Source organism: Misgurnus anguillicaudatus, chromosome 19 (genome assembly GCF_027580225.2).
Source record: "Misgurnus anguillicaudatus chromosome 19, ASM2758022v2, whole genome shotgun sequence".
Taxonomy (NCBI): Eukaryota; Metazoa; Chordata; class Actinopteri; order Cypriniformes; family Cobitidae; genus Misgurnus; species Misgurnus anguillicaudatus.
The window spans coordinates 6,486,662-6,513,129 of record NC_073355.2 but is presented as its reverse complement, the minus strand read 5'-3'; the positions used below and the strand labels follow the sequence as shown (position 1 = coordinate 6,513,129).

Sequence of the window (26,468 nt, the reverse complement as noted above, 5' to 3'; positions counted from 1 at the left end):
ATGTTATTTAATGTTAAACTATGTGAGTGGCGCGACAGGGATTTTAGCAAGGTCCTGAGTCGTAGCTGGGCGGTGCAGACAGGCGCCACCTGTCGGCGCCGGTGTGCGTTTACTCATAGAAAACAATGTGTTCGCCGGTGTGCAACCCCCTTTAGTTTATGTAGTAGTTTGAGTACTAGTTTGATCCTTTTAATACTTTTTCTGCATTTTAAAATTAAAGGGTCATAAAAACTTAAAAATAACACAAATAGAAGTATGAAAGGTTGCACAATTTTTACATGTATGCGGACCCTTGCATACGCATAAAAAATTGACCATACTTCGGCCTTTATGGGACAAGCTGTTCTTCTTTACATAATTCATTATGGCACATTCATCATGAACAATGAAGTAAGGTGATTGTAAAATGGGATATGTTTTCGGTATAGATAACAGTAAACGGGGAGGGAAGCAGCAGCCCATTTGCATTTAAGAGACTTTTACCTGCACACCCAAAATGGGCCTTTTCAACATAGTATAATAAATGATCTATAAAGGGTGTCTGGACTTGAAACTTCACAGGCACATTCTGGAGACACCATTACATCTTGAAAAATGAACATATCAGGGGACTTTTAAGTTCAGTGCACCAGTTCCTGTCGCATCCTGGGAAACGTTTCCTAAACTCGTTTATACAGGACACTTGTTGGCTGTTTTATCGTTTGCTTTCCAGGCCAGGAAAACATTTTCAAAGTTTCAAAGTCAGTACATACTGTTATACCCATTTATCTGTCAAAAGAAAGTCTCATATTGCCTGATGTATAATCTGGTCAGACAAGTCTGCGATCACCACCGCTCCTCGTCTTTCTTCATTCACCGATAAGCCGACAGTACTTAACCTCCCGCAGCGTAGCCGTTTGTTTCATGCACGCTCCTGTGACATTAGGCGCCGTAAAAGAGTGCACGGGGAGGTCCGGGGCATCTTCTTAATCATTAATGTGTCATTTGGACATGTTTGGAGTCATCCGTGGTTATCCGCCAGTGCCCCCGGTCGACCCCGGCAGCCCAGCTGTCAGATAAATCCTGGGAGGCTGAAGAGGAATGAAATGCACGACTGACTGCGTGAGCTCTGTACATAATTGCTTAACGCATTGTGCAGGTTGTCCACGACAATGCTGCCGTCAGATGTGTGTGTCAGCTTGGTTGCAAAATGTCAGCTGCTTTTAAGTGTATATATCTCATTAACTGGCAAAATTGGTGAAAAGGTTCTTTACAGTGATGTCATAGAAAAAAATGTTGGGGTCCTCAAAGGACTTTTTGTAGCACCTTTATTTTTACAGCATTGTACCGTATAGGTTTTGGAACAGAACCATGGTGTGTCTTCACGCTGACTACACAGGAATCGTTTGTTCTTCATAGATAAATGTTTAATGAAGATCGTTGAGGGGGTCTTAACAAACCTAACATCCCATTCCATGCTTTCTAATGATTGACCAGGTGATTTGGATTCAAACCATTGAATTCAGTATGCTCATTTACATTCCACAGAAAAGGGTGTAAATATGTCATGTTTACCAGGTCCAGGTGTATTGTAAAGTGCTCACTGATGTTTTCCCTTCACAGGTCCTGTGTTGTTTTGGTCGTCAGTAACTCATAGCAACAGATGGTTAGGTGTGGAATGGGTTGATGGGTAAATATGGGCACTGTGACCGATACGCTGGCATAGTTACAAAGTGACACAAGATTGAAAAGGCTATGGTGATACGCCAGGCTAGTTTACAGTTTTGGTGTAGCCCAATTGTGTGGATTCAGCTTTCCTGTTGGTATTCTTTAAAAAATGTATGGGTTTGTGTAAAAAGGCATTGTATTTTCTGTTTTTATTCTAGATGCGTTTTTTAAAAGTTACTGTTGTGGAGAATTGCTGTTCCTATGACCTAAATACTACTGAGGAGAGCTCTCAAAACGAGTATAATAAAGCTACCAAATTTACAAAATATAGACCATTTAGAGGGGCACACTGTGTCATTTGGCAACTTGTTTTTTAAATGACATACATGCAGGTAAAATGTATTACACCCTATCGCTTCCGGGGTCAAATATGAAAATTAAAACTTACAGATCATGTAAACAACAATGAATGAGCAAATTGAGACTGACAAGACAGATCACGACCCAGCTTGTGTACAAGAAATAATTGGCTGATACGCTCGCTTGCGATTGGCTGAATGTTAGGAAGTGGCCACTGTAAATGTGACTTAAACTGCAATTCATCGGCGGGCAGCTCGAAGATGGCTTAATTCTTAGGGATGGGACGATTACCGGTTTCTTGATTAACCACAATAAAATGTCCTGCCGGTTAGTATTATCGTTTAAAATGTAGTTATCATTACAACCGTGTTTGATTACCGTGATTTTGAAAACTCGCGGTAAATCCTGTCCAGGCAGAATCAGTTTGACGCAGGCGCGCACATGCAACATAGTTTAGAAGTATTTAAGGGATAATTTATTGTATTCATTCACGATAAACTTATTAGACAGATTTATTTATTTTTTTACCACAGAAATAATTTCAGGGACATAACATATTAAATTATTTTAAATACTTATGTATCACTGACAACAGTGGTCCGGCCAGGATATTGTCATTTAAAAAGTAGTCTCAGCCTCAGACGTCACGCCCACAAACTGTTGGCTGAACGTCTGATGTTTTTCGTACACTTTTCTGGAAACCCTGTGAGAATGTTTAAAGTCGTCTTTTGATTGGTTGAAATAAACCGGATTTCCAGGAGACGCGAGTGTCACGATTAGTTTCGGTCCCTGGAAAACAAAGCTCTGACGTTCCATTGAGGAAGAGAATCAGTCGTGTTCATGTGGATAATAATGAGCAGTTATCATGATCAGCTAAACATTGGATTCTCAAAAATATGCAAAGTTCACGGCATCGACTCTCTAAAAGACGTCCAAGAGTTTTGCTTGAGGCAGTTAGTGGAGTCAAAAAGTTCGGTTCTCCTGAATTGCTTGTATGTGTTAAAATGTAGAGAGATATGCTTTAAACAGATGTTTAACGGGAGCGTCACATTGGTGTGGCTGTTGATGAAGTGCACAACGTTGTCCTATGGAGAGTAATGTTGTTTATTTAGATGCTATTCGATTGCGGGTGGTAATTTCAATAACTCACTTGTTGCCAGCCGGCTCGTTATTGTGAGGAGTCTGAAACGTGACGCTAGACGAAACAAACTGTGATTGGTTGTTTGACATGTCGGTCAAACAGCTTGTGGGCGGGCTTTGTCCAGAAAAAGCAGCGAAAAACACCAGATCTTCAGTATTGAAGGTCTGGCTACGCGAGACTATTTAAAAAGTGGAGTTGCAGCCCTCAACTGATGTTTATGTTGTCATGTTGTGTATTGGCCACCAGTTGTGTGATTGCAGTACCAGTTTTAGCCACAAGTTTTGTGATTGCAGTACCAGTTTTGGCCACAATCCTACATACTGTTCCTTTAAATTGTGATTTTCAAAAATAAAACAAATATTTTCAGTGTGTGTATCAGTTGTTTTTTAACATTTCCATCTCATTTAAAAAAAACATGATAATATTGAGAACTGTGATAACTTTGGTAACTATAATCATGATATGAAATTTTCATACCGTCCCATTCCTAACCCATAGACCCCAGAAAGTGTGTTTATAGCCTTGTACAAAAAAGTGGTTTTGGTCTATATAGCTAATTTTGCCCTTCATGACAACTGTGAGGGGCAACTCATCCGGTTAAGTTATATTAACCCTTAAACTTCTGCATAATTAAGGGCGTGGCCACTTGAGTGACGGTGAACTGCCACTGCTGTCACTACTGTCGAGCTAGGCGGGTGTGGTTTCAGCAACCAGCCACTTCAGTTTCACCCACATCCCGTCTCTTTACCCATTTTCGGTTATCCGTAAGTGATGCGTGGTGACGCAATGCCCAGATGGCGATGCCAGGCCCTGCCAACTATTGGCTTCAAAAAAGCTCTTCACAAACGTATTGGTGACTTCACAGACATTAGTACGTCCATATTTTTTACAGTCTATGGCCTTGACATGTTTTCCGGTCCCCTGCGGTTACTACGCACATGCTTGCAGACAGTATTTAAAGTTTAATATATTCTTGGTGTAATCTTGCAAATGCCCCACAAGAACATCTGAATGCCCCCATTTCAAAAATCGTACTTACCGTATTCCCTCTGAACGCCCTCCTGATGAAAGCAAATCTATATTATGCCTTGTGAAGGAATGATTATACATTTTATATTTTTGACATAAAGCCTGCTAAAATAAACTCTAACCCAAACCAGCACCAGCTAAAACCAGGCTGGGAGACCAGGTTAACTCAGCCAGAGTTCAGCTTAGCTTGAGCTGGTTTCAACTAGTCTCTCAGCCTGGTTTTAGCTGGTGTAGCAGGTTGGTTTTAGATTTTAGTTTGGTTTGGGGCACTTTTTTGTTGGTCAGGTTGGTCTTAGCTGGTCAAGACCAACTGACCCACCAGCCTATCCAGCTTTGCCAGGCTGAGAGGACCTTCTTAAACCAGCTTCTTCCTCCTTAAACCAGATAAAACCAGCCAACCAGCTTGAGCTGATTTCAACTGGTCACCCAACCTGATTTTAGCTGGTGTAGCAGGTTGGTTTTAGATGGGTTTTGGGCACTTTTTTAGTTGGTCAGGCTGGTCTTAGCTAGTCAAGACCAGCTGACCCACCAGCTTAACCAGGATGGAAGACTAGCTTGATCGGATTTGCCAGGCTAAGAGGACCATCTTAAACAAGCTTCTTCCACCTTAAACCAGATAACACCAGCCAATCAGCTTAAGCTGATTTCAACTGGTCTCCGAGCCTGATTTTAGCTGGTGTAGCAGGTTGGTTTTAGATGGGTTTTGGGCACTTTTTTAAGTTGGTCATGCTGGTCTTAGCTAGTCAAGACCAGCGGTCAGCACCAGCTTAACCAGGATGGAAGACTAGCTTGATCGGATTTGCCAGGCTGAGAGGACCATCTTAAACAAGCTTCTTCCACCTTAAACCAGATAACACCAGCCAATCAGCTTAAGCTGATTTCAACTGGTCTCCGAGCCTGATTTTAGCTGGTGTAGCAGGTTGGTTTTAGATGGGTTTTGGGCACTTTTTTAAGTTGGTCATGCTGGTCTTAGCTAGTCAAGACCAGCGGTCAGCACCAGCTTAACCAGGATGGAAGACTAGCTTGATCGGATTTGCCAGGCTGAGAGGACCATCTTAAACAAGCTTCTTCCACCTTAAACCAGATAACACCAGCCAATCAGCTTAAGCTGATTTCAACTGGTCTCCGAGCCTGATTTTAGCTGGTGTAGAAGCAGGTTGGTTTTAGATGGGATTTGGGCACTTTTTAAGTTAGTCAGGCTGGTCTTAGCTGGTCAAGACCAACTGGCCCACCAGATTAACCAGGGTGGGAGGCTTGCTTGACCAGCTTGATTGTTGAAACGAACCAAAAGAAAACCAAGAATATAGCTTTCATGACGATTTATGGTGTTTTATTTCCGCTACACCTTTGCCTATAATGACGCTGATGCGGGGTTCCCCTGTTTCAAGATGGCGGCTCTATTTGACGCATTCGGTCCAATGAACTGCCGTAGCCAAGGCGACATCTAGTGTACATATCTATGTTGATAAACAAGATAAAAAAGGCCTGTGTCCAAAATGATATGGAAAGGAATGTGTAAATGTGAAATGTGTGTCTTAATGGGTGTCACAATCATTAACCATCCGGGTACTGTCAGTTCAAACACTTATTCATCATTGTTACATCAGTTTCTCCATAAATTAGTTTCTCTTTGAGTCCAGTAGAGAAATCCCAAGACAAATTTGTTCATCTAACAGAACCTCAGAAGAAAGCAAACAGTAATAAAAGTGAAGCAGGTTAGACAATAACATTAGGGGTTATGCACACATAACAGTAGAAGAGCAGACAGCAATGCATTTCCTGCTTGATCCAGTAGTGATTCCCAGGCTTGTGTTGTCATAGTAACCTCTACTGGGGTTAAAGGTCACAAGAAGCTCACATAGAGTATATTACCCATACAGAAGATGTGCTTTACTTATTAAGCAATGCTCTTTTATGCGTTAACCTCCTTTTCACGGTTCAAGCAATAGAGATTTCCTATTCAAAGTGTGATTTTTCCAAGTAAATTGCCCAGTAGGAGGGGTATGAAAGAAAACCTAATAAATCTTCAAAGGTGGAAATGTGATTTTAAACCTGGCTTTGCTCCTCAGTGTATGGCTTTAATCCAAGACCTGCTGACTGAAATCCAGGCACTCAAGGAGTCCAGAGACGATCTGACGCAAAAAATCCAAACGTTGGACGGTCAGATCAGCCAGGTGAGCACATGAATACATCAAACATTATTATTATGTAAACAATGTTTATCAGTTGTGTGACGTGATAATAACACATGATCACCTTTAGCTAAATATGAATGAGTTGGCTGATCGTATATTGGCTGTGGAACAGTACTGCCATCAGGTGGACGATCTAAACAACACCACAGTGAGTTTTCATTTAATATTTAAACATTACCAAACACAGCAAAGTGATGTACAAAAGCCAGAAAATGTCCAATGATCCTAAAGAGAAAATAATATGACTAAGTGCATTCAACATGTGTCTGTCAAGAGATCATGAAAAAGATTTGTTCAGGCAAAATAAAAGCTTCTGTCATTACTTACTCACACTTGTGTCACTCTTAACCTGTATGCATTTTTTTTTAAAGGTGTGTTGTGAATTAATAAAAAGCTCACAGATTTGAAATTTGACAATAGATGCTTGGTGATGCCATAACCATTAATGTGCAATAACGTTTTTCAGTATTTATTAATCTTTTGTAATATTAGTTTATGCTAATTCAATGGCTCAATAAAGCTGCTTATAACAGCGATGCCATAGAAAAACCATTTTTTGTTCCTCAAAGAACCATTTATGGAAAATACAGTTTTACAAGGTGTTGTGAACACAACAACACTACAATAAAAAATCCACCACTTCTTTTTTAATTGTCACTTTGCTGTTTTGATTCTCTTGTCAATGTGACAGCACACAAACAAAGCCCCGCCCTCAACCACTGACTGACTGGCTAATTTTACCCAAAAGCTTTTCTAAATGTCCTTATTCGCACGTTGTAGCACTAATGCAGCTGTATTCACAGGAATCAGATCTATTTTTAACTCACTGTCTGTCTCATTTGCATTTAAAGGATTGGTCCATTTAAAAAAAAATCCAGATAATTTACTCACCACCATGTCATCCAAAATGTTGATGTCTTTCTTTGTTCAGTCGAGAAGAAATTGTGTTTTTTGAGGAATACATTCAAGGATTTTTCTCATTTGAATGGACTTTAATGGACCCCAACACATAAAAGTTTTAATGCAGTATAAAATTGCAGTTTCAAAGGACTCTAATCGATCCCATACAAGGCATAAGGGTTTTTTCTAGCAAAACGATTGTCAAAAATATGCACTTTTGCAACTTCTCGTCTTTCTCCGGCTGTGTGACGCGCCAGCACGACCTCACGTAATTGCGTAATGCCGTGGAAAGGTCACATGTTACATATATGAAATGCACATTTGCGGATCATTTTAAACAATAAACTGACACAAAGACATTAATTAGTATCGTTCCACATAAAACAACATCAGAACGGTCTTCTTTCTCCACACTTGTAAACACTGGGGCGTAGTTTCGCATACTTCATCCATGACCTCTTGACATGATGACGTATTAGGTGAGGTCGCGCTGGCGCGTCACATGACCGAAGATATACGAGATGTTGTGGTTTAAAAGTGAATATTTTTATTTATCGTTTCGCTAGACCCTTATGCCTTGTTTGGGATCGTTAAGAGTCATTTAAAACTGCAATTTTACACTGCATTAAAACTGTTAAGTGTTGGGGTCCATTAAAGTCCATTAAAATGAGAAAATCCTGGAATGTTTTCCTCAAAAAACATAATTTCTTCTCGACTGAACAAAGAAAGACATCAACATTTTGGATGACATGGTGGTGAGTAAATTACCTGGATTTTTTTTTAAGAAAATGGACTAATCCTTTAAAGGTACAGACACGAAAACAGCGCATTTTGCTCCCACGTAAATAGGGGCATTTTAGACATAATAACAAATAAAGGTTCTTTATGGAACCATACAGCAAAATATGGTTCTTCTATGGCATCTTGAAGCTTTATTTTTTACTTTTTATTTTATAAATGTGTTATTAAATGCTAAAATGAACTTGAACTTTGATTAATAAATGATATGCAATATTGTTACTTTATGTTATAGCTAATGCAATAACTAATGCTAAAGTCATACAGGTGTGAAAGGGCCTGAGTAAATGGTGACAGAGCTTATATTTTTTGAGGACATCTGATGTTTATGAATGTTCCTCTGTTTATCTTAGAAAGAGTTGAAGGATAAACTCACTCAGTATCCTCTACCAGAGGAGCTCACACAGTGTGTCACATGGGAAGTGATGCAGGCTGCACTCATCAGTGAGACACAAAAGATTCAGGAGGCATGTTGAACTTTATTCACATACATCATAGTGAGATCGAGTCTGCTTTATTGATACTTTAATTTATAAATAAATCATATTTGTCGACCATCTCAGCCTGCTTATCTCACAATGCATTACGGTAAATGAGCAAAATGTCTCATTTTAACCACCATCATCCAAAACGCAATATATGAACTCAAAAATCTCGTTTTATGATCAAACTGCAGTTGATTTGTTTTGATTTAAGGCTTCATAACAAAAAAGCTAAGTAGCACAATAAATACATAATAATAAACAAATCTGGTTTTGGAACCAAACTCTTCATTATGTTGTTAACCAGTCAGTGATATTTTGCCAAAAACGGCCTTCTCCCATTCACAGGGTCTAACAAACACCACCGCGGTCCCTTCAGCTAAAGACACTGTACCCATCCACCCCTTAAACCAGGGTACCCCATTCAAGAGTGACACAGCTGATGCAGGTTCAGATAGCTCTCCTCGGGTTTCTCCTCCTCGGCAGTCGGTGTCTGGCGGGGATTCGTTCACTGTGGCGGGTCGCAGGTTGTCTCGGGTCAGCAGCGGGGCTGAGCAATATCCAGAGACAGTAGAGGCTCTGATAGAGGTGGGCGGACTGAGAGACAGACATGAGAGTCTGGAGGCCCGCGTGGGGCAGCTGGAGGCAAACAAGGCTGATCGGACAGAGCTTCAACATTTGAATGATCTCCTCGCTGCCATGGGTATGATGACACAGATGGCCAAGAACACCTAACTCGCGTATATCACACATCAAATTTGGATATAAAATCTGGAACAAAACATTTTTTTATTACAATCCCTTAGAGATTACACTCTTAAAGGCGGGGTGCATGATCTCTGAAAGCCAATGTTGACATTTGAAATCACCTAACGAACACGTAGAATCTGTTGATAGACCCGCCCCACACATACGCAACCCAGGCAATGAAGTTGTTTAGTAGACACGCCCCTTACTGCTGATTGGCTACAAGTGTGTTTTGGTACTCGGCCCGCCTTTAAAGTGTTTTATAAAACCATGCACCCCGCCTTTAAGGAAGTATGTGTATGTTTTTGATACCTTTGTGTTGTCTGTAGGTGAGAGGCAGATACCGGATTATGTGCCAGAGCAGTTGGATCATCTGAGGACTCTTGTAGACAGTCTTATAGCAGATAAAGACAAGGTATGAAAGCACACAAATGTGTGTCTACTGTGCCACAAGTCACCAGGCTTTTCGAATACTGAACACAGAAGTCCCGCCCCTCGATCGGTGTTGCTATGTGTCATGTTTGGACACCACAGTGTTTAAAGTTTAAATAGTTTACTTACAGTATAGTTGAAATAGGATACAGTGTTCCTGTAGCTCAGCTGGTAAAGCATTGCAAAAGTATTGCAATTGTAAGCGCAAAAGGTCATGGGTTCGATATCCATGGAGCACAAATACTAATAAAATTTGTAAAAAGTGCGACTTTTTTATAAAGCATCTGCCAAATGCATAGAAACCAAGAGGATTAGGGCCAAGCTAAAATAAAAAAATAAAATCATCTCGAGATTAAAGTCATTAAAATGCGAGATTAAGGTCATTATTTAACGAGAAAAAAGTCAGAATGAATAAAATTTCGAGAATAAAGTTGTTATTTAACGAGAACAAAGTTGTTATTTAACGAGAATAATAAAGTCGTTATTAAACGAGAATAAAGTCATTATTTAACAAGAATAAAATCGTTATTTAATGAGAATAAAGTCGTTATTTAACAAGAATAAAGTCATTATTTAACTAGAATAAAGTCGTTATTTAACAAGAATAAAGTCGTTATTTAACAAGAATAAAGTCGTTATTTAACAAGAATAAAGTCATTATTTAACAAGAATAAAGTCGTTATTTAAGGAGAGTAAAGTCGTTACTTAACAAGAATAAAGTCGTTACTTAACGAGAATAAAGTCGTTATTTAACAAGAATAAAGTCGTTATTTAACAAGAGTAAAATCGTTACTTAACAAGAGTAAAATTGTTACTTAACAAGAATAAAGTCGTTATTTAACGAGAATAAAGTCGCTGTTTAACGAGAATAAAGTCATTATTTAACAAGAATAAAGTCGTTATTTAAGGAGAGTAAAGTCGTTACTTAACAAGAATAAAGTCGTTACTTAACGAGAATAAAGTCGTTATTTAACGAGAATAAAGTCGTTATTTAACAAGAATAAAGTCGTTATTTAACAAGAATAAAGTCGTTACTTAACGAGAATAAAGTCGTTATTTAACAAGAATAAAGTCGTTATTTAACAAGAGTAAAATCGTTACTTAACAAGAGTAAAATTGTTACTTAACAAGAATAAAGTCGTTATTTAACGAGAATAAAGTCGCTGTTTAACGAGAATAAAGTCATTATTTAACAAGAATAAAGTCGTTATTTAAGGAGAGTAAAGTCGTTACTTAACAAGAATAAAGTCGTTACTTAACGAGAATAAAGTCGTTATTTAACGAGAATAAAGTCGTTATTTAACAAGAATAAAGTCGTTATTTAACAAGAATAAAGTCGTTACTTAACGAGAATAAAGTCGTTATTTAACAAGAATAAAGTCGTTATTTAACAAGAGTAAAATCGTTACTTAACAAGAGTAAAATTGTTACTTAACAAGAATAAAGTCGTTATTTAACGAGAATAAAGTCGCTGTTTAACGAGAATAAAGTCGTTATTTAACAAGAATAAAGTCGTTATTTAACTAGAATAAAGTCGTAAAATGAAGTAAATATATTAGGCTTATTCTTTACGTTGTTTACTGCATTAAGACAGTGATATAAATACACTAAATTCGCTACACACTATTAATAAGCATGTACGGTCAAGCAGAAAAGCCCAGAATGTGCTCGTTTTCATTGAAGGAAACAAACGTGCCCTTTAGCAGTTTGTGTTCTTATTTTGGGGTCTTCTGCTTGCCTGTACACAGAATGTTTTTATTAATAAAATGTTTGCTGAATTTGGTATTTTAATATTACGGTGTAGATGCATTAAGCCACATTCAATGTTGTTTTTTAGGGTTTTATAAGGGTCTGCCCTTAAGGTAAAGATTTTATATTGTTGCTTTCATGGGAACACGCCTAAAGTAAACGTAGCCTACTCGTTGCATTTATATCAATTGTTAGTTCACAAAGCCGCAGAGTCTTTCTCCATGTGCGTATACTTTACCCTACCCAATTAATAAAACCTTTTATCCATCACGATATTCTGTTCACTGCATGCCTGTTTTATTAAGGTTTGCACCGAATTTTGTTCGTTCACATGATCTCCCCCCATATTGCCTTTTATATGAGGGAGATTCCTTAAATTGCCTTTCTAAGCACATCTCCCTCATATTGATTTATTAATAAGACAGGTATGTAATTTGGTATCTGCTTTACAGATCTGCTTGTTAATGTAAAAATATGACATTATTATTAAAATATTACAACTTTATTCTCGTTATATTACGACTTTATTGTCAAAATATAACGACTTTATTCTCGTTAAAAAATGACTTTATTCTCGAAATATAACGACTTTATTCTCGTTAAATAACGACTTTATTCTCGTTAAATAATGACTTTATTCTCGCATTTTAATTACTTTAATCTCGAGATGGTTTTATAGCTTTTTTTAGCTTGCTCCTAATCCTCCTTGGTAAATAAATGATAAATGTAAATGATATCGTATTTTAGACCCCAATCCCATACATCAGATGTGACAGTGTAGATAACTCCTTTAGGTGTCAGATCTGGACAGTGTGTTGCTGAACATTGCAGGGGGGAGCACAGGTTTAGTCAGCAGTCAACAGACAGACGCTTCACAGATAGAGCAGATGACCCTGCACATATCTCACATCAGGTATGAACAGATCGTGTCCAGTCATCCAAAACATGCCCCACACTTTAAAACAAATCAGAGACAGTTTACTTTAATGGTTAGCATGGAAAATAAATGTATTATTATTATCATCACTGTCCCCAATACTAAATTGATATAATGTGAATGATAACTCCTTCTATGTTGTGTTGTGTCTCTACTCTTCACTGCCTTTGCAAAAAAAGAGGCAAAAATAAAACCTAAAAACAATAAAGCTAGAAACTTGAAAATAATACATGACAGAAGTATTTCCATTACTGGACACTTGATCACACACCTATACAGGGGTGCAGTACTGAAGCTGGAAGGGAAAGTGCAGAAATTCATAAGAGAGATGCAAGACAGAATGGAGGAGAGAAACAGCAAAGACAGACAAATGCAAGAGCAGGTCAGACAAACACGGAGATTATTACATAATATGTTACATGTGTTTATTTTCATTAACACTATTGTATGGTTCACCTGTAGTTGAACAGCTTCAGGTCAGTGTTGGAGGATGTGATGAGCTACTCATCCACCCCCATCTCAGACAGTCAGCAGCAAATGGAGGAAATGGAGTTCAGCAAAGACAAGGGCCAGAATTTGATATCGGGTCAGATACGGAGAAAACGATCAAATGAAAATGAGAGTTTGTGTCAAGATGAGAATTCAGGTCAGGGTCAAAGGTTAGGTCAGGCTCAGAATAAAGATTTATTTCAGGCACAGAATTTCGTCCCGGTACAGGGTCAGAGTTCAGGTCGGATTCGGGATCAAGGGAAGAGTTTAGGGCAGGCTCAGAGTAAGGATTTGGGTCAGGCTCAGGACCAAAGTTGGGGTCAGAGTTCAGGTCGGATTCGGGATCAAGGGGAGAGTTTAAGTCAGGCGCAGAGTAAGGATTTGGGTCAGGTTCAGGAACAAAGTTGGGGTCAGAGTTCAGGTCAGATTCGGGATCAAGGGGAGAGTTTAAGTCAGGCTCAGAGTAAGGATTTGGGTCAGGCTCAGGACCAAAGTTGGGGTCAGAGTTCAGGTCAGATTCGGGATCAAGGGGAGAGTTTAAGTCAGGCTCAGAGTAAGGATTTGGGTCAGGCTAAGGATCGAAGTTTGGGTCAGAGTTCAGGTCAAATTCGGGATCAAGGGGAGAGTTTAATTCGGGCTCAAAGTAAGGATTTGGGTCAGGCTCAGGACCAAAGTTGGGCTCAGAATTTAGGTCAGATTCGGGATCAAGGGAAGAGTTTAAGTCAGACTCAGAGTAGGGATTTGTTTCACGATCGGAATGTGAGTCAGGCTCAGGGACAGAGTTTGGGTCAGATTTTGGATCAAGGCAAAAGTGTAAGTCAGGCTCAGAGTAAGGATTTGGGTCAGGCTCAGGGACAGAGCTTGGCTCAGAATTTAGGTCAGATTCTGGATCAAGGGAAGAGTTTAAGTCAGACTCAGAGTAGGGATTTGTTTCACGATCGGAATGTGAGTCTGGCTCAGGGACAGAGTTTGGGTCAGATTCGGGATCAAGGCAAAAGTGTAAGTCAGACTCAGAGTAGGGATTTGTTTCAGGATCAGAATTTGGGTCAGGCTCCGAGACAGGATTTGGGTCAGGTACAGGGTCAGAGTTTGAAAAGGACTCAAGGCATGGGTTTTGGTCAGGGTAAGGATTCTGATCAAGTACAGGGTCAGGGTAAGGATTTGTTACAGGGTCAGGGTTCGGTTCAGGTTCAACATCAGACAGGACATCAAAATCTTGAAAAGGAATTCAGTCAGTTCCAGTGGTATAAAAAACTGGAGGGCAAGACCACTCACCCACTGAACCAGGATCATGACAGGTCTAAGGTATATACCACAGCATACAGACAAACAGATGTGAGAAGGGAATAGAGGTCAACATTGTATCGATTTTTGTATAGTTCTTATAAACGTTTAAGAGAGCCATCTGAAAAGATATACTTTTTTCTCTCAATAAGCGATTCACATGTCAAGTCTTTTGCGCGCTCAAGTTCGTTATGTCAAATGTAGGCGCGTGGTATGCGCGCTCATAATGGAAGCGACACAGTCGCGCTCAGTTTTTCCAGGTGTGTCGACACCGCATCAAATAGAATGATACAAGCACACACCGAAGGTCATGTGACAAGAACCAGCCGACGGTCACTTTTTCCGCGCAGATTTAGATGCGAAATGTGAACCGCCCCAAAGTCAGTAAGCTATAAGAGCAACCTCCGAGCAATAACACTTTCGTCCGTGTGTGTGTGTGTGTGCAGAACAATGAATTGGTGAGTGATGTACAGGGAGCCATACTACAGCTGCAGGCCGAGTATGAGAAACTTAACAGCACAACCAACCACCTGATGGAGGAACACAGCAAGAAACAGATCCACATCGATGTAAGTAAACACCCATAGAAAACCAGATAATGCCTTTTTGCTATATCACATGATATAATCGCTTTGAGATTGTGGTTAATTCGTAGTTTGGCAATGCATGTATTTTTTACGTGTCAATCCAGCTTGATCTCATGAGAATTTGGTCGTATTTTACGAGGTGGCTAATTTGTATGAATTCGTACGAAGTGACTCATGAGCCAAATTTTGCCCAATTATCTTGTGGTGTGTACCAGGCTTTACTCATTTGTACGAGTGTCTCTGACTTCCACAGCGTCTGTACAAGGCTATGGAGAAACTGGATGAAAAGAAGGCTGACAAGGAACTGGTGGAGATGGAGATCGATATTGTGAGTTGTTTCAATTCAGTTCAATAAAACTCAATCAAACTGGACCACCAGAGTCACTAAATGTCTCCCGTCTGTCCCTCAGAAAGCAGACAAACGTGCTCTGGAGAGCAAGGTGAGCCGTATGCAGTTTGACAGTATGACAGAGCAGTTAAATAACATGTTACAGGAAGTGCTCAGTAAGATCAGCGGTCAGGAGCAAGACTGGCACAAGATCATCGAGAAGATCTCCACCGAAATGGACTGCAAGGTGAGATGTGGACAAACAGAGACAGCTGTTTTCTGGTCATTCTAATTCAATTTCTCTTTCATTAGGGGTGTGAAAATATTGCATGTTTTACTGCAGGGGTTAAGGAAAATTTTGCACTTTTGTTCACCCAAATTAATCTTTTTTTTTTTTAAATTATATTAGTTAACCAATGAAGCATTAAAATTCAAATCATTATATTATAATAGTATTGTTTATTGTAATGAATGTAATTCATGGAAATAAATTATTCAAAATTACTATTTACCAAAAACCTTTCTGTTCTGACACAAAATGGGCTTACTTATCATAAAAATAATGTCACAATGTAAAAAAAATACTTCATAGTCCTAAACATAGGCATCATTTCCCATTCCCGTTCTATTAATTTAGTTTATTTAGTCTTTTGCATTTTTAATATCTGATCTCACAAACTTCCTGCAGACCCATTATGAGCCCCTAGGGATTCATTTATTGTAACTTAAAGCAACACTACGTAGTTTCCATGTAAAAATGACTTACAGCTCCCCCATGTGGTTGAAAAGCACAACAGTGCCTGGTATCAGACACTCTTCTGCAGGCAGGGGGAGGGGCGGGGCTGTGTGCTCTACCCTCCACCGCCACTTTCAGAGTGTGCTTGTAGCAGCTAGGAGGGTGCTCAGGTTGCAGCAACAGTACAATTTGTCCAGTTAAAAGTTGTTCTATCACTGAAATAATTTTAGAGACATTATTTAAAGGTAAAAAAACTACATAGTGTTGCTTTAATTGAAAATAAACTCATCAGTAAGTTTTCTTGCATGTAGTTAAACCGGATTGAACTGGAACCACTGAAGAAACAGCTGGATGATCGTTGGAAGAGCATCCACCGGCAGCTGCAGATCCCTCCGGCCCCTGGCCAGGATGACGCTGCAGGAATCAGGAAGTGAGGAGTCATTCACTCATTTTTCTTAGAAATATCTTTCACCAATCTTATAATCAACACTAAGAATAGATACAGGCAGTGGCGGAGCCAGAGGGGTGTCCAGGGTGGCACTGGACACCCTTGACATGTCACTGGCCACCCCGTGTGCCACCCCAAATTTAATGCGACACTTTCACTTTCACTTAATCTATGCACTACTTTCACTTAATCTAAGCTATGTTTATTTTCGACGTGCGGCACCGCAGCACATTGTTAAAAACAAACATTATGAATATTAACCCTCGGGGTCGCGGCGCAAACTCTTTATTTTTCAATCACTGCGCAAAGAGACTTGGATTACTCTGCTGATTTTGGACATACAGATGATTTATACATAATTTAAAACGTTCAAGTGTCATTTTTGTGTGTGTCTATAAAACTGAATGTTGTGCTTTTCACAAAATTAAGAAAATATACATAATGCGCGTTCTGTTATCTCTCCATCAGTGACGTCTTTTCAAAAACGTGTCAGAAAAATTACTGTAACTTAACGAATACTTTTCATACCATCAGAAGATAAATGTCATGTCTACATAATGCTTGGAATCTTTAAAATGATGTAAGTGAAGTCGTACATTTTGCTAATACTACATTTATTTATTTTCACCGTATAAGCTGGAAGTGTGGTAGGCTAATTGTCTTGTGGACTGAATATAGTCTAAGATTGCCAATTCTTTTTACAACAAAACCCAGCACCATGTTTTCATTCTTGATTTGATCTTTATAGGCTACTGTATAATTGTTAATTCGACTGGATTGCCACATTGAACTTGAAAGCGCGATGCGCATATCCGATAGTGCGCGTGCACAGCCAGAGCTTAAACGACTTCATATTCGCGTCTTTTTGGCTTAAACGGACAAATGTCTTGGTGATTTTCATACTTAACATTTGGTTACTGTACGTCTTAAACGAATAAACATTTTATTGGATTCGGTCTTAGCCTAACCTGTTGAAGTCTCTCTGTCATTAAAGTTAATTAAATATCAAAAGAAAAAAGAAAACTTTTGCATCTTCTGTATCTTCGTAAATAAAGATTAATCGAAACATCCTTTGTGTTGAGCTCTGCTATTTGAAGAAAGTTTAAGGTTTATCATGGAGTTTAGTTCACAAAATGAAAATTCTGTCATCATTTTTACATCCTTATGTTGTTCTAAACCTGTACGAAATTCTTTTTTCTTATGAACACAAAAGAAGATATTTTGATAAATGATGGTATGCACACAGCTGTTAACCATTGACTTCCATAGTAGGAATAAAAACAACATAATGGAATTCAATGGATATACCATTAATTGTGTGCTTACCATCATTTATCAAAATATCTTCTTTTGTGTTTATTAAAATAAAATACAGGTTTAGAACAACATAAGGGTGAGTAAATGATGACAGAATTTTCATTTTTGGGTGAATCCCTTTAACAGACAGTAAATCAAATGTAAGAAATACAGTAGGAAGATTTAAAATTCACCCTTATTATGTTTACATCTAATGCGATCAAAAGATTCATTTGTGCTTTCTTGATACATGGTTACATGTCATTTTCTTTTATGGACTATGGACCCCCTAAAGTAGCTTTGGCCACCCCTAGGCCACCCCATTAAAAAAATTCTAGTTCCGCCACTGGATACAGGCACTCCCATTGGCTGTTTGTTGAGCATCAGAGTGTTGCAGTTTAATCAAATCAGTCAGACAGTGCTTTCCTGTGGCTCATGACTGGAATAGGATGCAATGTGAACCAGACTTGATGGCTATGGATGAAAGTATTGCTATGTGCGACTGCCCTTGAGTCTAAAGATTATATACTCTAAACATACTATATGCATGCCGATGCTTCTTATTATGTAAGCTTAAATTAAATAAAATTTCTTATTATTAGTTAACATTTATTTGACAGATAGGACATTGCTTTTATGAAGTGCAGCATGTAATGTGATTCAACCTCACTGTTTTTTTGTCTTTTTTACTTTGTCAAAGACAACTGCTGGCCAGATTTCACTGTATTTCATGTGATCGTCCTGTGGATATGATCACACCCGGACAGTATGTAAATCTTCTCAAGGACTGTAAATACTTTCTGGTTGGTTATAATACTATAGTAAGTTCTTACACACGCTCACTGAATTTTTGCAGACATTTCGCTACTCTGCCCTGTGCTCCAGGACTGCCGCCACACAAATCCAATCGACCCTACACTGTTTATGAGCTGGAGCAGGTGCGACAGCAGTGCAGAAGGTAAGACGTGTCAATGTTAGGACATTATACAGCTTTTTCACATCATTTGTTATGCATATATCATGCAGTTAAGGTTAACATGATAATATTGTTTCCACAATTTTAAGTTATTATTAACCATATTTAAATATTTTACTTGATGCTCTTTTATTCTTCTAATGGTTACTGATGAAGTCTATAACGGATAATCATTACGTGTCTCCGTCTCAGCCTGGCATCTGACACTAACTAGCATAACTATAGTATGGTTTGTTTTTTGAGAGAAGTGCAGTGCAGACATGCTTTAATGTGCAGGCAGATAGAGCAAGAGAGTCACTTTTCCACATCAAGACCACCCAAATGCCATTATAGATGGGCTCCTCCAGAACTGTCACGACCCAAGATGAGCAGACAGGACCGGAGCAAGCTGTGAGTTAGACAGACTTGTGTGATACAAAGCGCAGAACTGATAGAGCAGCTAATATGAAGATATTTCATAAGTGAAGGTCAGTTATCTAGAGTATTACAAAATACAAAAACAGAAGATAAGGTAAGCTTTACTAATAGTGATAGAAATGAACAGAAAAACAGAAGCGTACATTTCATGAATGCATAGTTGGGATGTGCTTGGGCAGTACACCGCAAGTATTCAGTCCTACTTAACATGCTTTGTGCACTCTTTAAATACTGTGGCAATAAAAAACCTGACACCAGGGGGCGATAGAGATACTATGAGTTGTCTGTGCATGTCATGTTATTTATTTAGTTAGTTGGTTTAAGTCAGTGGTTCTCAAACTGGCATCTAGACTACAGTTTTATAAAATACATTAATTTATCATACATAATAAAGCTACTAACCAACAGCACTACACTGTATCATTTAATATTTTGTTTAATTAAAATTAGAATGTTTAATGTCATACATTTTCTTTGGGGTCGGGGGCACGGATGGGTGCACCGTACACAGGGGGGGCTGCACGCCGAAAAAGTTCAAGAACCACTGGTTTAAGTAACTTATCAAGATTTATATTACATTTATTTTCCTTGACAATAGTTGAATAGTTCCCTACTAAAAAGCCTGGGTTTTAGCTGGTTAAGCTGACTTTTAGCCAGTTAAGCTGGTGTAGCAGGCTGGTTGTAGAGGGGTTTTGGATACCTTTTATTTTAGCTGGTCAGGCTGGAAGACAAGCTGACCCACCAGCTTCAGCAAACTAGAAGACCAGCCCTGCCAAGCTCGGAGGAACATCTTAAACCAGCTAAGACTTGCCAACCATCTTAGCCAAGCTAGCCATGTAGCCAAAATTCCAGCCTGCTCAAGCTGGTTTAAGCTGGGGCATCAGCTAGTCTTCCAGTCTCTTGCACCATCTTAACCAGCTAAAATCAGACTGGTACACTTAGGCTGGTTGGCTAGTTTTAGCCGGTTAAGGTGATGTATCATGCTGATTTTAGAGGGGTTTTGGCCACTTTTTTAGCTGGTCTTATCTGGTCAGGCTGGAAGACAAGCTGACCCACCAGCTTTAGCAAACTAGAAGACCAGCTTTGCCAAGCTGGGAGGACCATCTGAGACCCGCCAACCATCTAAGCCAAGCTAGTCAAGATTCCAGGCTGCTCAAGCTGTGGCGTCAGCTAGTCTTCCAGCCTGACCAGCTAAAAACTGTCCAAAACCCCTTCTTAACCAGCTAAAACTAGGATGGTACACTTAAGCTGGTTGTCTGGTTTTAGCTGGTTAAGATGTTGTAACAGGCAGGTTTTAGAGGGTTTTGGACAGTTTTTAGCTGGTCAGGCTGGAAGACAAGCTGACCCACCAGCTTCAGCAAACTAGAAGACCAGCTTTGCCAAGCTGGGAGGACCATCTAAAACCAGCTAAGACCCGCCAACCATCTAAGCCAAGCTAGTCAAGATTCCAGGCTGCTCAAGCTGTGGCATCAGCTAGTCTTCCAGCCTAACCAGCTAAAAACTGTCCAAAACCCCTCTAAACCAGCCTTTTACACCTTCTTAACCAGCTAAAACTAGGCTGGTACAGTTAAGCTGGTTGTCTAGTTAAGATGTTGTAACAGGCAGGTTTTAGAGGGTTTTGGACAGTTTTTAGCTGGTCAGGCTGGAAGACTAGCTGACCCACCAGCTTCACCAAACTAGAAGACCAGCTTTGCCAAGCTGGGAGGACCATCTTTAACCAGCTAAGACCTGCCAATCATCTTAGCCAAGCTTCCAGCCTAAGCAAGTTGGTTTAAGCTGGTGGCTCAGGTAGTCTTTTAGCCTGACCAGCTAGGAACTGTCCAAAACACATCTAAAACCAACTTGTTACACCATCTTAACCAGGCTGGAACACTTAAGCTGGTTGGCTGGTTTTAGCTGGATTTTTCAGTATAGGGTCACACCTGGTGGATGACAAAACCAGTAAATTAAAACACTTTAAAAGAACAGTCAATAATAGAGTTTTGTGGATCATTTGAGAAGTAACCATCTAGTAACGCACCCTGGTTTTAACCTAGTTACCCCCTAACAACCACATAGAACTAGCAACTACTCAACACATTTTAGAAACTCCATAGTAAAACTTGGCAACATCACCATGCTATCATGGTGGTTAATTTTGCATGCACCACTTGCATTTTCTTCTGCAGGTATAAAATGCGATTTTAAACTCTTGTGCTGTTGTTCTTAGTCCACACTGAACCCATAATGACATGCTTTGTTCTGTTGTGCAGTGAGAGGATCCCAGAAATGGCAGATTACAGTTACCTGGCTCGTAACTGTGGGGGAAGCCATACCCTCACCTATCCTCACAACCGCAGGTACACCCGTCTGCAACACATCACCCACGTTATCCAGACTGAAGAGGAGAGTCGGCCCGTGCCCTCTGCACCCTACACGCAGGTCTGCCACATCGACAGAACCATGAGTATTTTGACATGCTGGTGATGCATAGCTCTCACCTGATCACAGAGATTCATTTTTTTGTCCAATATTGAATTGAAATACATAGCCTCTCATACCTTAAACTGTGATAAAGCGAGTCCTGTGTGTTCCTTCAGCCAGAAGAAGTGGACATCTTAGGTTTAGATGGCCAGGTCTATAAAGGCCGTATGAACGGCAGAGCAGTGAAGGTCAGCGAGTCCAGACTACCAACCATTTCTCCAAGAGAAGGCAAGATGTCATGAGCACCATTCATTCTCAATACATGCTGTCATTTCAACTCCACATGCTGTTATTTGTCAATGAAACACCAAAGGAGACGTTCTAAATAATATATCCTGTTTACGGTTCAAAGCAACATGTAATTTGATCAGATGTAAGCTCATTCCTCATTGATGGTAGGAGCCGCCTTTGTGTCCATGACAACATTCCGATTTTCCAGAAGTCTATACGAGGGCCTCACGCTCCTCATCCCACACTTACGCAACACATCAACACCACACATAATGATTGCATCACCTTTGGCCCACTCTTGTTGTCTCACGTCTGGAAGAAAGTCTGGGTTTGGGCTGCGGGGAGAAGAAACTGATATGATGTCATTAAAAACAAATGTTCTGTTTCGACAGAATGCACTTTAGTTTTTAAAGGAACAATGAATCCAAAAGAAAAATTTATTTATTTACTCAACCTCATGTTATTTCAAATTCTTATCCAGATGAAAACAGGCCTTGATGGTGGTCGAATTATCATTTGTTGCTTACTGTAGTAGCAAAAGAGCAGAAGATTTTGCTTTATAATAAAGCTAATAGGCTCACTATCTTTGGCAGCACGAACACAAGCATGTAGTCTGCCGTTGTTGTTGTTGTTGTTGTTGTTGTTGTTGTTGTTGTTGTTGTTGTGTCTAACTAGGGTTGAGACATGGGGTGATGACATAATCACATCACAAAATATACGGATTGGCTGTAAACATGAAACCGCAAAGGTGTCATGTTCAGATTTATTCACTCTAGCCCCCGTTTAAAAAAAATAGCGGTTTAAACTACCCAAAACGCCAGTCTGTCCATATTTAGACCAACCATGCGTCAAAACTACCCAGCATATAGGTTGGTTTCAACTAGGGATGCACAGAATATTCGGCCACCGAAAATTTTTACTGAAACAATACGGCCGAAATGTTGTGATGACGCAAACAGAAACCGCGACCTGCACGTGCTTGTCTGAAGCAACATGTATGCGGTGTGGATGTATTTAACCGCAAAAGGGCGCTAAAGTGAGCACAGAGGCATACATGCGGTTGAATGTGTCCGGTCCAGACGTGATCATCACAGTGAGTACGCCCTTCAAAGATCAGAACTCTTGATGTGTAAACTTCAGAGAGAGTCGCGCTAATGTGTCTCATACTGTAGTCCATTAACATACATTTGCTGAATAAAGCAATGAAAAACAACATAAAGTTTTTATGCTGCGCTGTTTGGGATTCGCCCTCGGTCTCCATGTGCGCGCGCGTTTAAGTGCCCTCAATAGTGCACACACACGAGTGAGACGCAAACAAGCGAACGTAAAATCTTTCTGTTATTGACAGGGCACATATAAACAAAATTATCTCCAAAGTATTCTTTTTCTAATAAAAAAACATTTGTTTATGTCTTAAGTGTACGTATAGATTACAGTCAGAAACCAGTCTCTGCTTATTTAAAGAGACAGTAACCTCAATTAACCTACTTAAGTCTGTGTCATTAATGTTAATCAAACAACCCAAAACAAAGAAAAAAATCACTTCTGTAGCTCTAAAAATAATAATGTATTTAATTTATACAATAAAGACAGTGTTATGACTCATTTAATTTGATTTCTGTACCTAATGCTAATGTTAGCCCTTATTAATGTGCAACTTTGTTCTTTTTTATAAATGTTTGCAATTTCTTTATTTGTTATTAGATTTATCCACCCCCTTTTTGCTGATCTGAAAAATAATCTGATCCGTGCCTCAAAAACTGTAATGTGATCCGAACCGTGAGTTTTGTGATCCGTCACACACCCCTAGTAAAGTTAGTACCATAGCCATACATGCATTTGTACTAATAATTGGCATAATAATTTATTTTGGCGTTTCGGTTTTTTGGCCTTGATTTCCTCTTTTTCGGTTTCGGCCAAGAGTTTTCATTTTGGTGCATCCGTAGTTTCAACCCAATTCTTGTGTCTGTCCATATTTGAACCAACCATGCGTTGAAACAACCCAGCATTTAGGCTGGTTTACAACCCAACCCTTGCGTCTGTCCATATTTTAACAAATCATGGGTTAAAACAACTCAATATTGGTGGTTGGGGTAGGGCATGAAAATGGATTCAGATGGAGGAAGGGGTTAACACTGCTTGCTGGAAATAACCGAATATGCCCGTGTTACATAATAGGTGCAAACAGAAATCATCTGTGAGTAATAAACAGACCTGGAGAGATCTTTGCTTTTTCTTGTATGGCGTATTCAAGGAAAGACAGCTGAATATCAAATGAAAGATATCAGGTTGGATCTGGCAGATGAGCTGTGCCGTGCTTGACCGAGCATAATTTTGGCAGCTGGTGTGTGTCATGCAGTGAAGAGGAGATTTATGAGATGATGTGTCCGGTGTTTATGGTCAGTAGTTGTTGTCAAAGCACAGCAGTGGGATTCTGAAAGTAGAAATCCAATTCTGTAGGGAAAAGCTTGGGATTGTGTTTGTAATGTGACTCATATCAAAGCAGTTGATTTGGTTCAAGGCTTAAAGTAGGTATGATGAGTTGATAGAAGCACTTAAACATAGAAAAAGTAAGATTTTCACAATATGACCCCTTTATATGGTGACAAAGATTAAGAGAAGGTCAGTGGTGTTCTTTTGCCCTCATCCCTGACATGCTGGTTGTTGTCGATTCTCCCGCAGGCAACTACAAGAGCAAAGACAAAATCAACCGCTCACAATCCCAGCGTTCCTGCGGAGTAAACAGCGGCCGGGGAAGTCCAGCACGACCACAGAGTGCCAAGACTCACCAGATCCGCTCAGGTGGGGTTATGATGAGCTGACGTGAGGATACGGTGATCCGTTTACAATGAAAATAAAGTTGGCTGTAAATGAACTCGACACGAGCTATTTCAGCTACACACAAGCTGTTAACATTTAGCTGCCGCTCTTGACCTTTGAACTTTAAAGGAACTATTTATGTCTAACTTGAGGGTCACTATGTTTCTTGGGTGCTTCCCAAATTGGAGGACTATGTGTGAAATTATTAGTGGGGGGTTTATGTTAGACTTAGATAATAATGGAAATAGAGAGGGATTGGGTTTATTTCTATACTCGGAACGGTACCCTTATGTACCTCAGAGGAACTTATATGAACTAAATGTGCACTTTTTGAAAGGGTATCGCCCCAGTGACAACTTTCGTGCCTTTATTTCTGAGAGTGTACAGAGATAATTTGGAAAATGCTAACAGTTAACTTTAATATTCTGTCACCTTTCACCTCTGTCCCACAGCGTCCAGTAGCTCAATGCGAGACCGGCCCATGTCCTCAATGGGCTGCCTCTCCCAGGGCATTGAGCTTCAGTCCTCGGTCCATGACACCACCACTGAGCTCCACAAAGATCACAACCAATCAGAGGAGGAGCCGGTGACGTCACTGTAGAGCTCCTCCAATAGCAGCTGACCAATTGTCTGAGTAAATTGTTTACAGCAGCTGAGAGGCACATGAGCTGTTTCTCTGTAATGTCCTGTGATGAATATCTATATAAGATTGAATAAATATTTATATGCATACGTGTCTCTCATATTTAATATGCAATGTAATTCTATTAAAAGCTCAGATTTTTAGGAAGTCTGAGAAAGGTATAGTTGTAACACTACTAATTCCACGAATCAGGGATAAAATAGGAGTCATTTGACAGTTTCAGTTTTCTCAGACTTCCTTCATGATCCTACATGGAGGTGTTGCCATCTGTGTTGCCATCGTTCCTAAAGCTACATCAGAAAATCTAATTCTGAGTTAATATTTTGTTTAGTACTTCTGCTGTTGTAGATAATGTTGTATGAGTTATATCAAGCCAAACTTCAGTTTCTCTAGTAAAGATGGTGTATCAACCCCCTGCTAATTTCAAAGCACCATGCTAATACAGCTAGCTAAACAATGGATGACAGTGATGGGGTAGGTTGTAACACGTGTTTGAAAACCATCCCCTTACATACAAATAAGAACATTTTTGTGATTTAACACAAAATGGGTTTGCACATGGTGTGAAAAGGGCCCCCCTAGCACCCACCCAGACCCGGCCTTGGTGTGGCGCATAATATGGTGAGGGGCTTAAGATTCAGTTTCATGATATCACAGTAGTCACCATAACACTTTACACTAAACAATTGAGAGGACATGCAAAATTGTCCATGGATGAGATCGCTTTCACCCAAAAGTGAAAATAATGTCATTGTTTTCTCACATTAAAGCAACACTATGTGGGTGATTCTCACGAAAACTTGGTTTTAAAAATGTCAAGCATGAAAATGTAAAAATTGCTTAAATTTACTTTTTTTCCCACCAGACATTGAAAAACAAAGTCTGGAGTAAATGGGAACATTAATTTAAAAACTTTTACTTATCATTTAACACTTTTTGTAACATAATTTAAAAAATTAGTCAAAAAAAATCTCATTACCGCAACAGTCAGAAAATCAACACTGACATATTTTCAAAATGACATGACAAACCTGAAAGAACATAATTTGGAGATTCTGCACATGCATTTAAAATCAAAGTATTATGCTTCTATTAATTAAATTAACATTTAATAAGCATCTGTTGCGGTAATGATAATCAAAATGTTGTGTAAGCATTCTGACAAGACAATATTTCAAATTAACTGTAAAAAAAATATTTTTTCTGTCATCTAAAGTAGTCTAGCAAAAACATCCAATATTTTTGTGTTAATTTGATTAAATTACAACATAACGCATGTTCAAACACAGCTGGACACATTGCGGTAATGAGAATTTCAGCAGAAAATGAGATA

General features: G+C 39.4%; 1 protein-coding gene across 4 annotated transcripts in view; it reads left to right on the top strand.

Moving 5' to 3' along the window:
* LOC129427960 (glutamine-rich protein 2) overlaps positions 1–25,224 on the top strand; it is a 30,986-nt gene extending 5,762 nt beyond the window's left edge. Inside the window, exons 2-20 of one of the 4 annotated variants that reach the window (XM_073856841.1) lie at positions 6,247–6,351; positions 6,440–6,520; positions 8,424–8,537; positions 8,901–9,255; positions 9,629–9,714; positions 12,275–12,393; positions 12,697–12,799; positions 12,880–14,211; positions 14,637–14,759; positions 15,031–15,105; positions 15,188–15,352; positions 16,153–16,271; positions 18,286–18,351; positions 18,442–18,543; positions 18,838–18,951; positions 21,231–21,399; positions 21,558–21,669; positions 24,355–24,474; positions 24,945–25,224. In XM_073856841.1, the coding sequence (XP_073712942.1) occupies positions 6,247–6,351; positions 6,440–6,520; positions 8,424–8,537; positions 8,901–9,255; positions 9,629–9,714; positions 12,275–12,393; positions 12,697–12,799; positions 12,880–14,211; positions 14,637–14,759; positions 15,031–15,105; positions 15,188–15,352; positions 16,153–16,271; positions 18,286–18,351; positions 18,442–18,543; positions 18,838–18,951; positions 21,231–21,399; positions 21,558–21,669; positions 24,355–24,474; positions 24,945–25,093 (3,609 nt within the window). In that variant the 3' untranslated portion in view covers positions 25,094–25,224. The remainder of the gene's footprint in view (positions 1–6,246; positions 6,352–6,439; positions 6,521–8,423; positions 8,538–8,900; positions 9,256–9,628; positions 9,715–12,274; positions 12,394–12,696; positions 12,800–12,879; positions 14,212–14,636; positions 14,760–15,030; positions 15,106–15,187; positions 15,353–16,152; positions 16,272–18,285; positions 18,352–18,441; positions 18,544–18,837; positions 18,952–21,230; positions 21,400–21,557; positions 21,670–24,354; positions 24,475–24,944) is intronic. The other 3 variants (XR_012359083.1, XM_073856842.1, XM_073856843.1) reach the window with 3 other exon arrangements.
* The last annotated feature ends 1,244 nt before the right edge of the window (positions 25,225–26,468 follow it).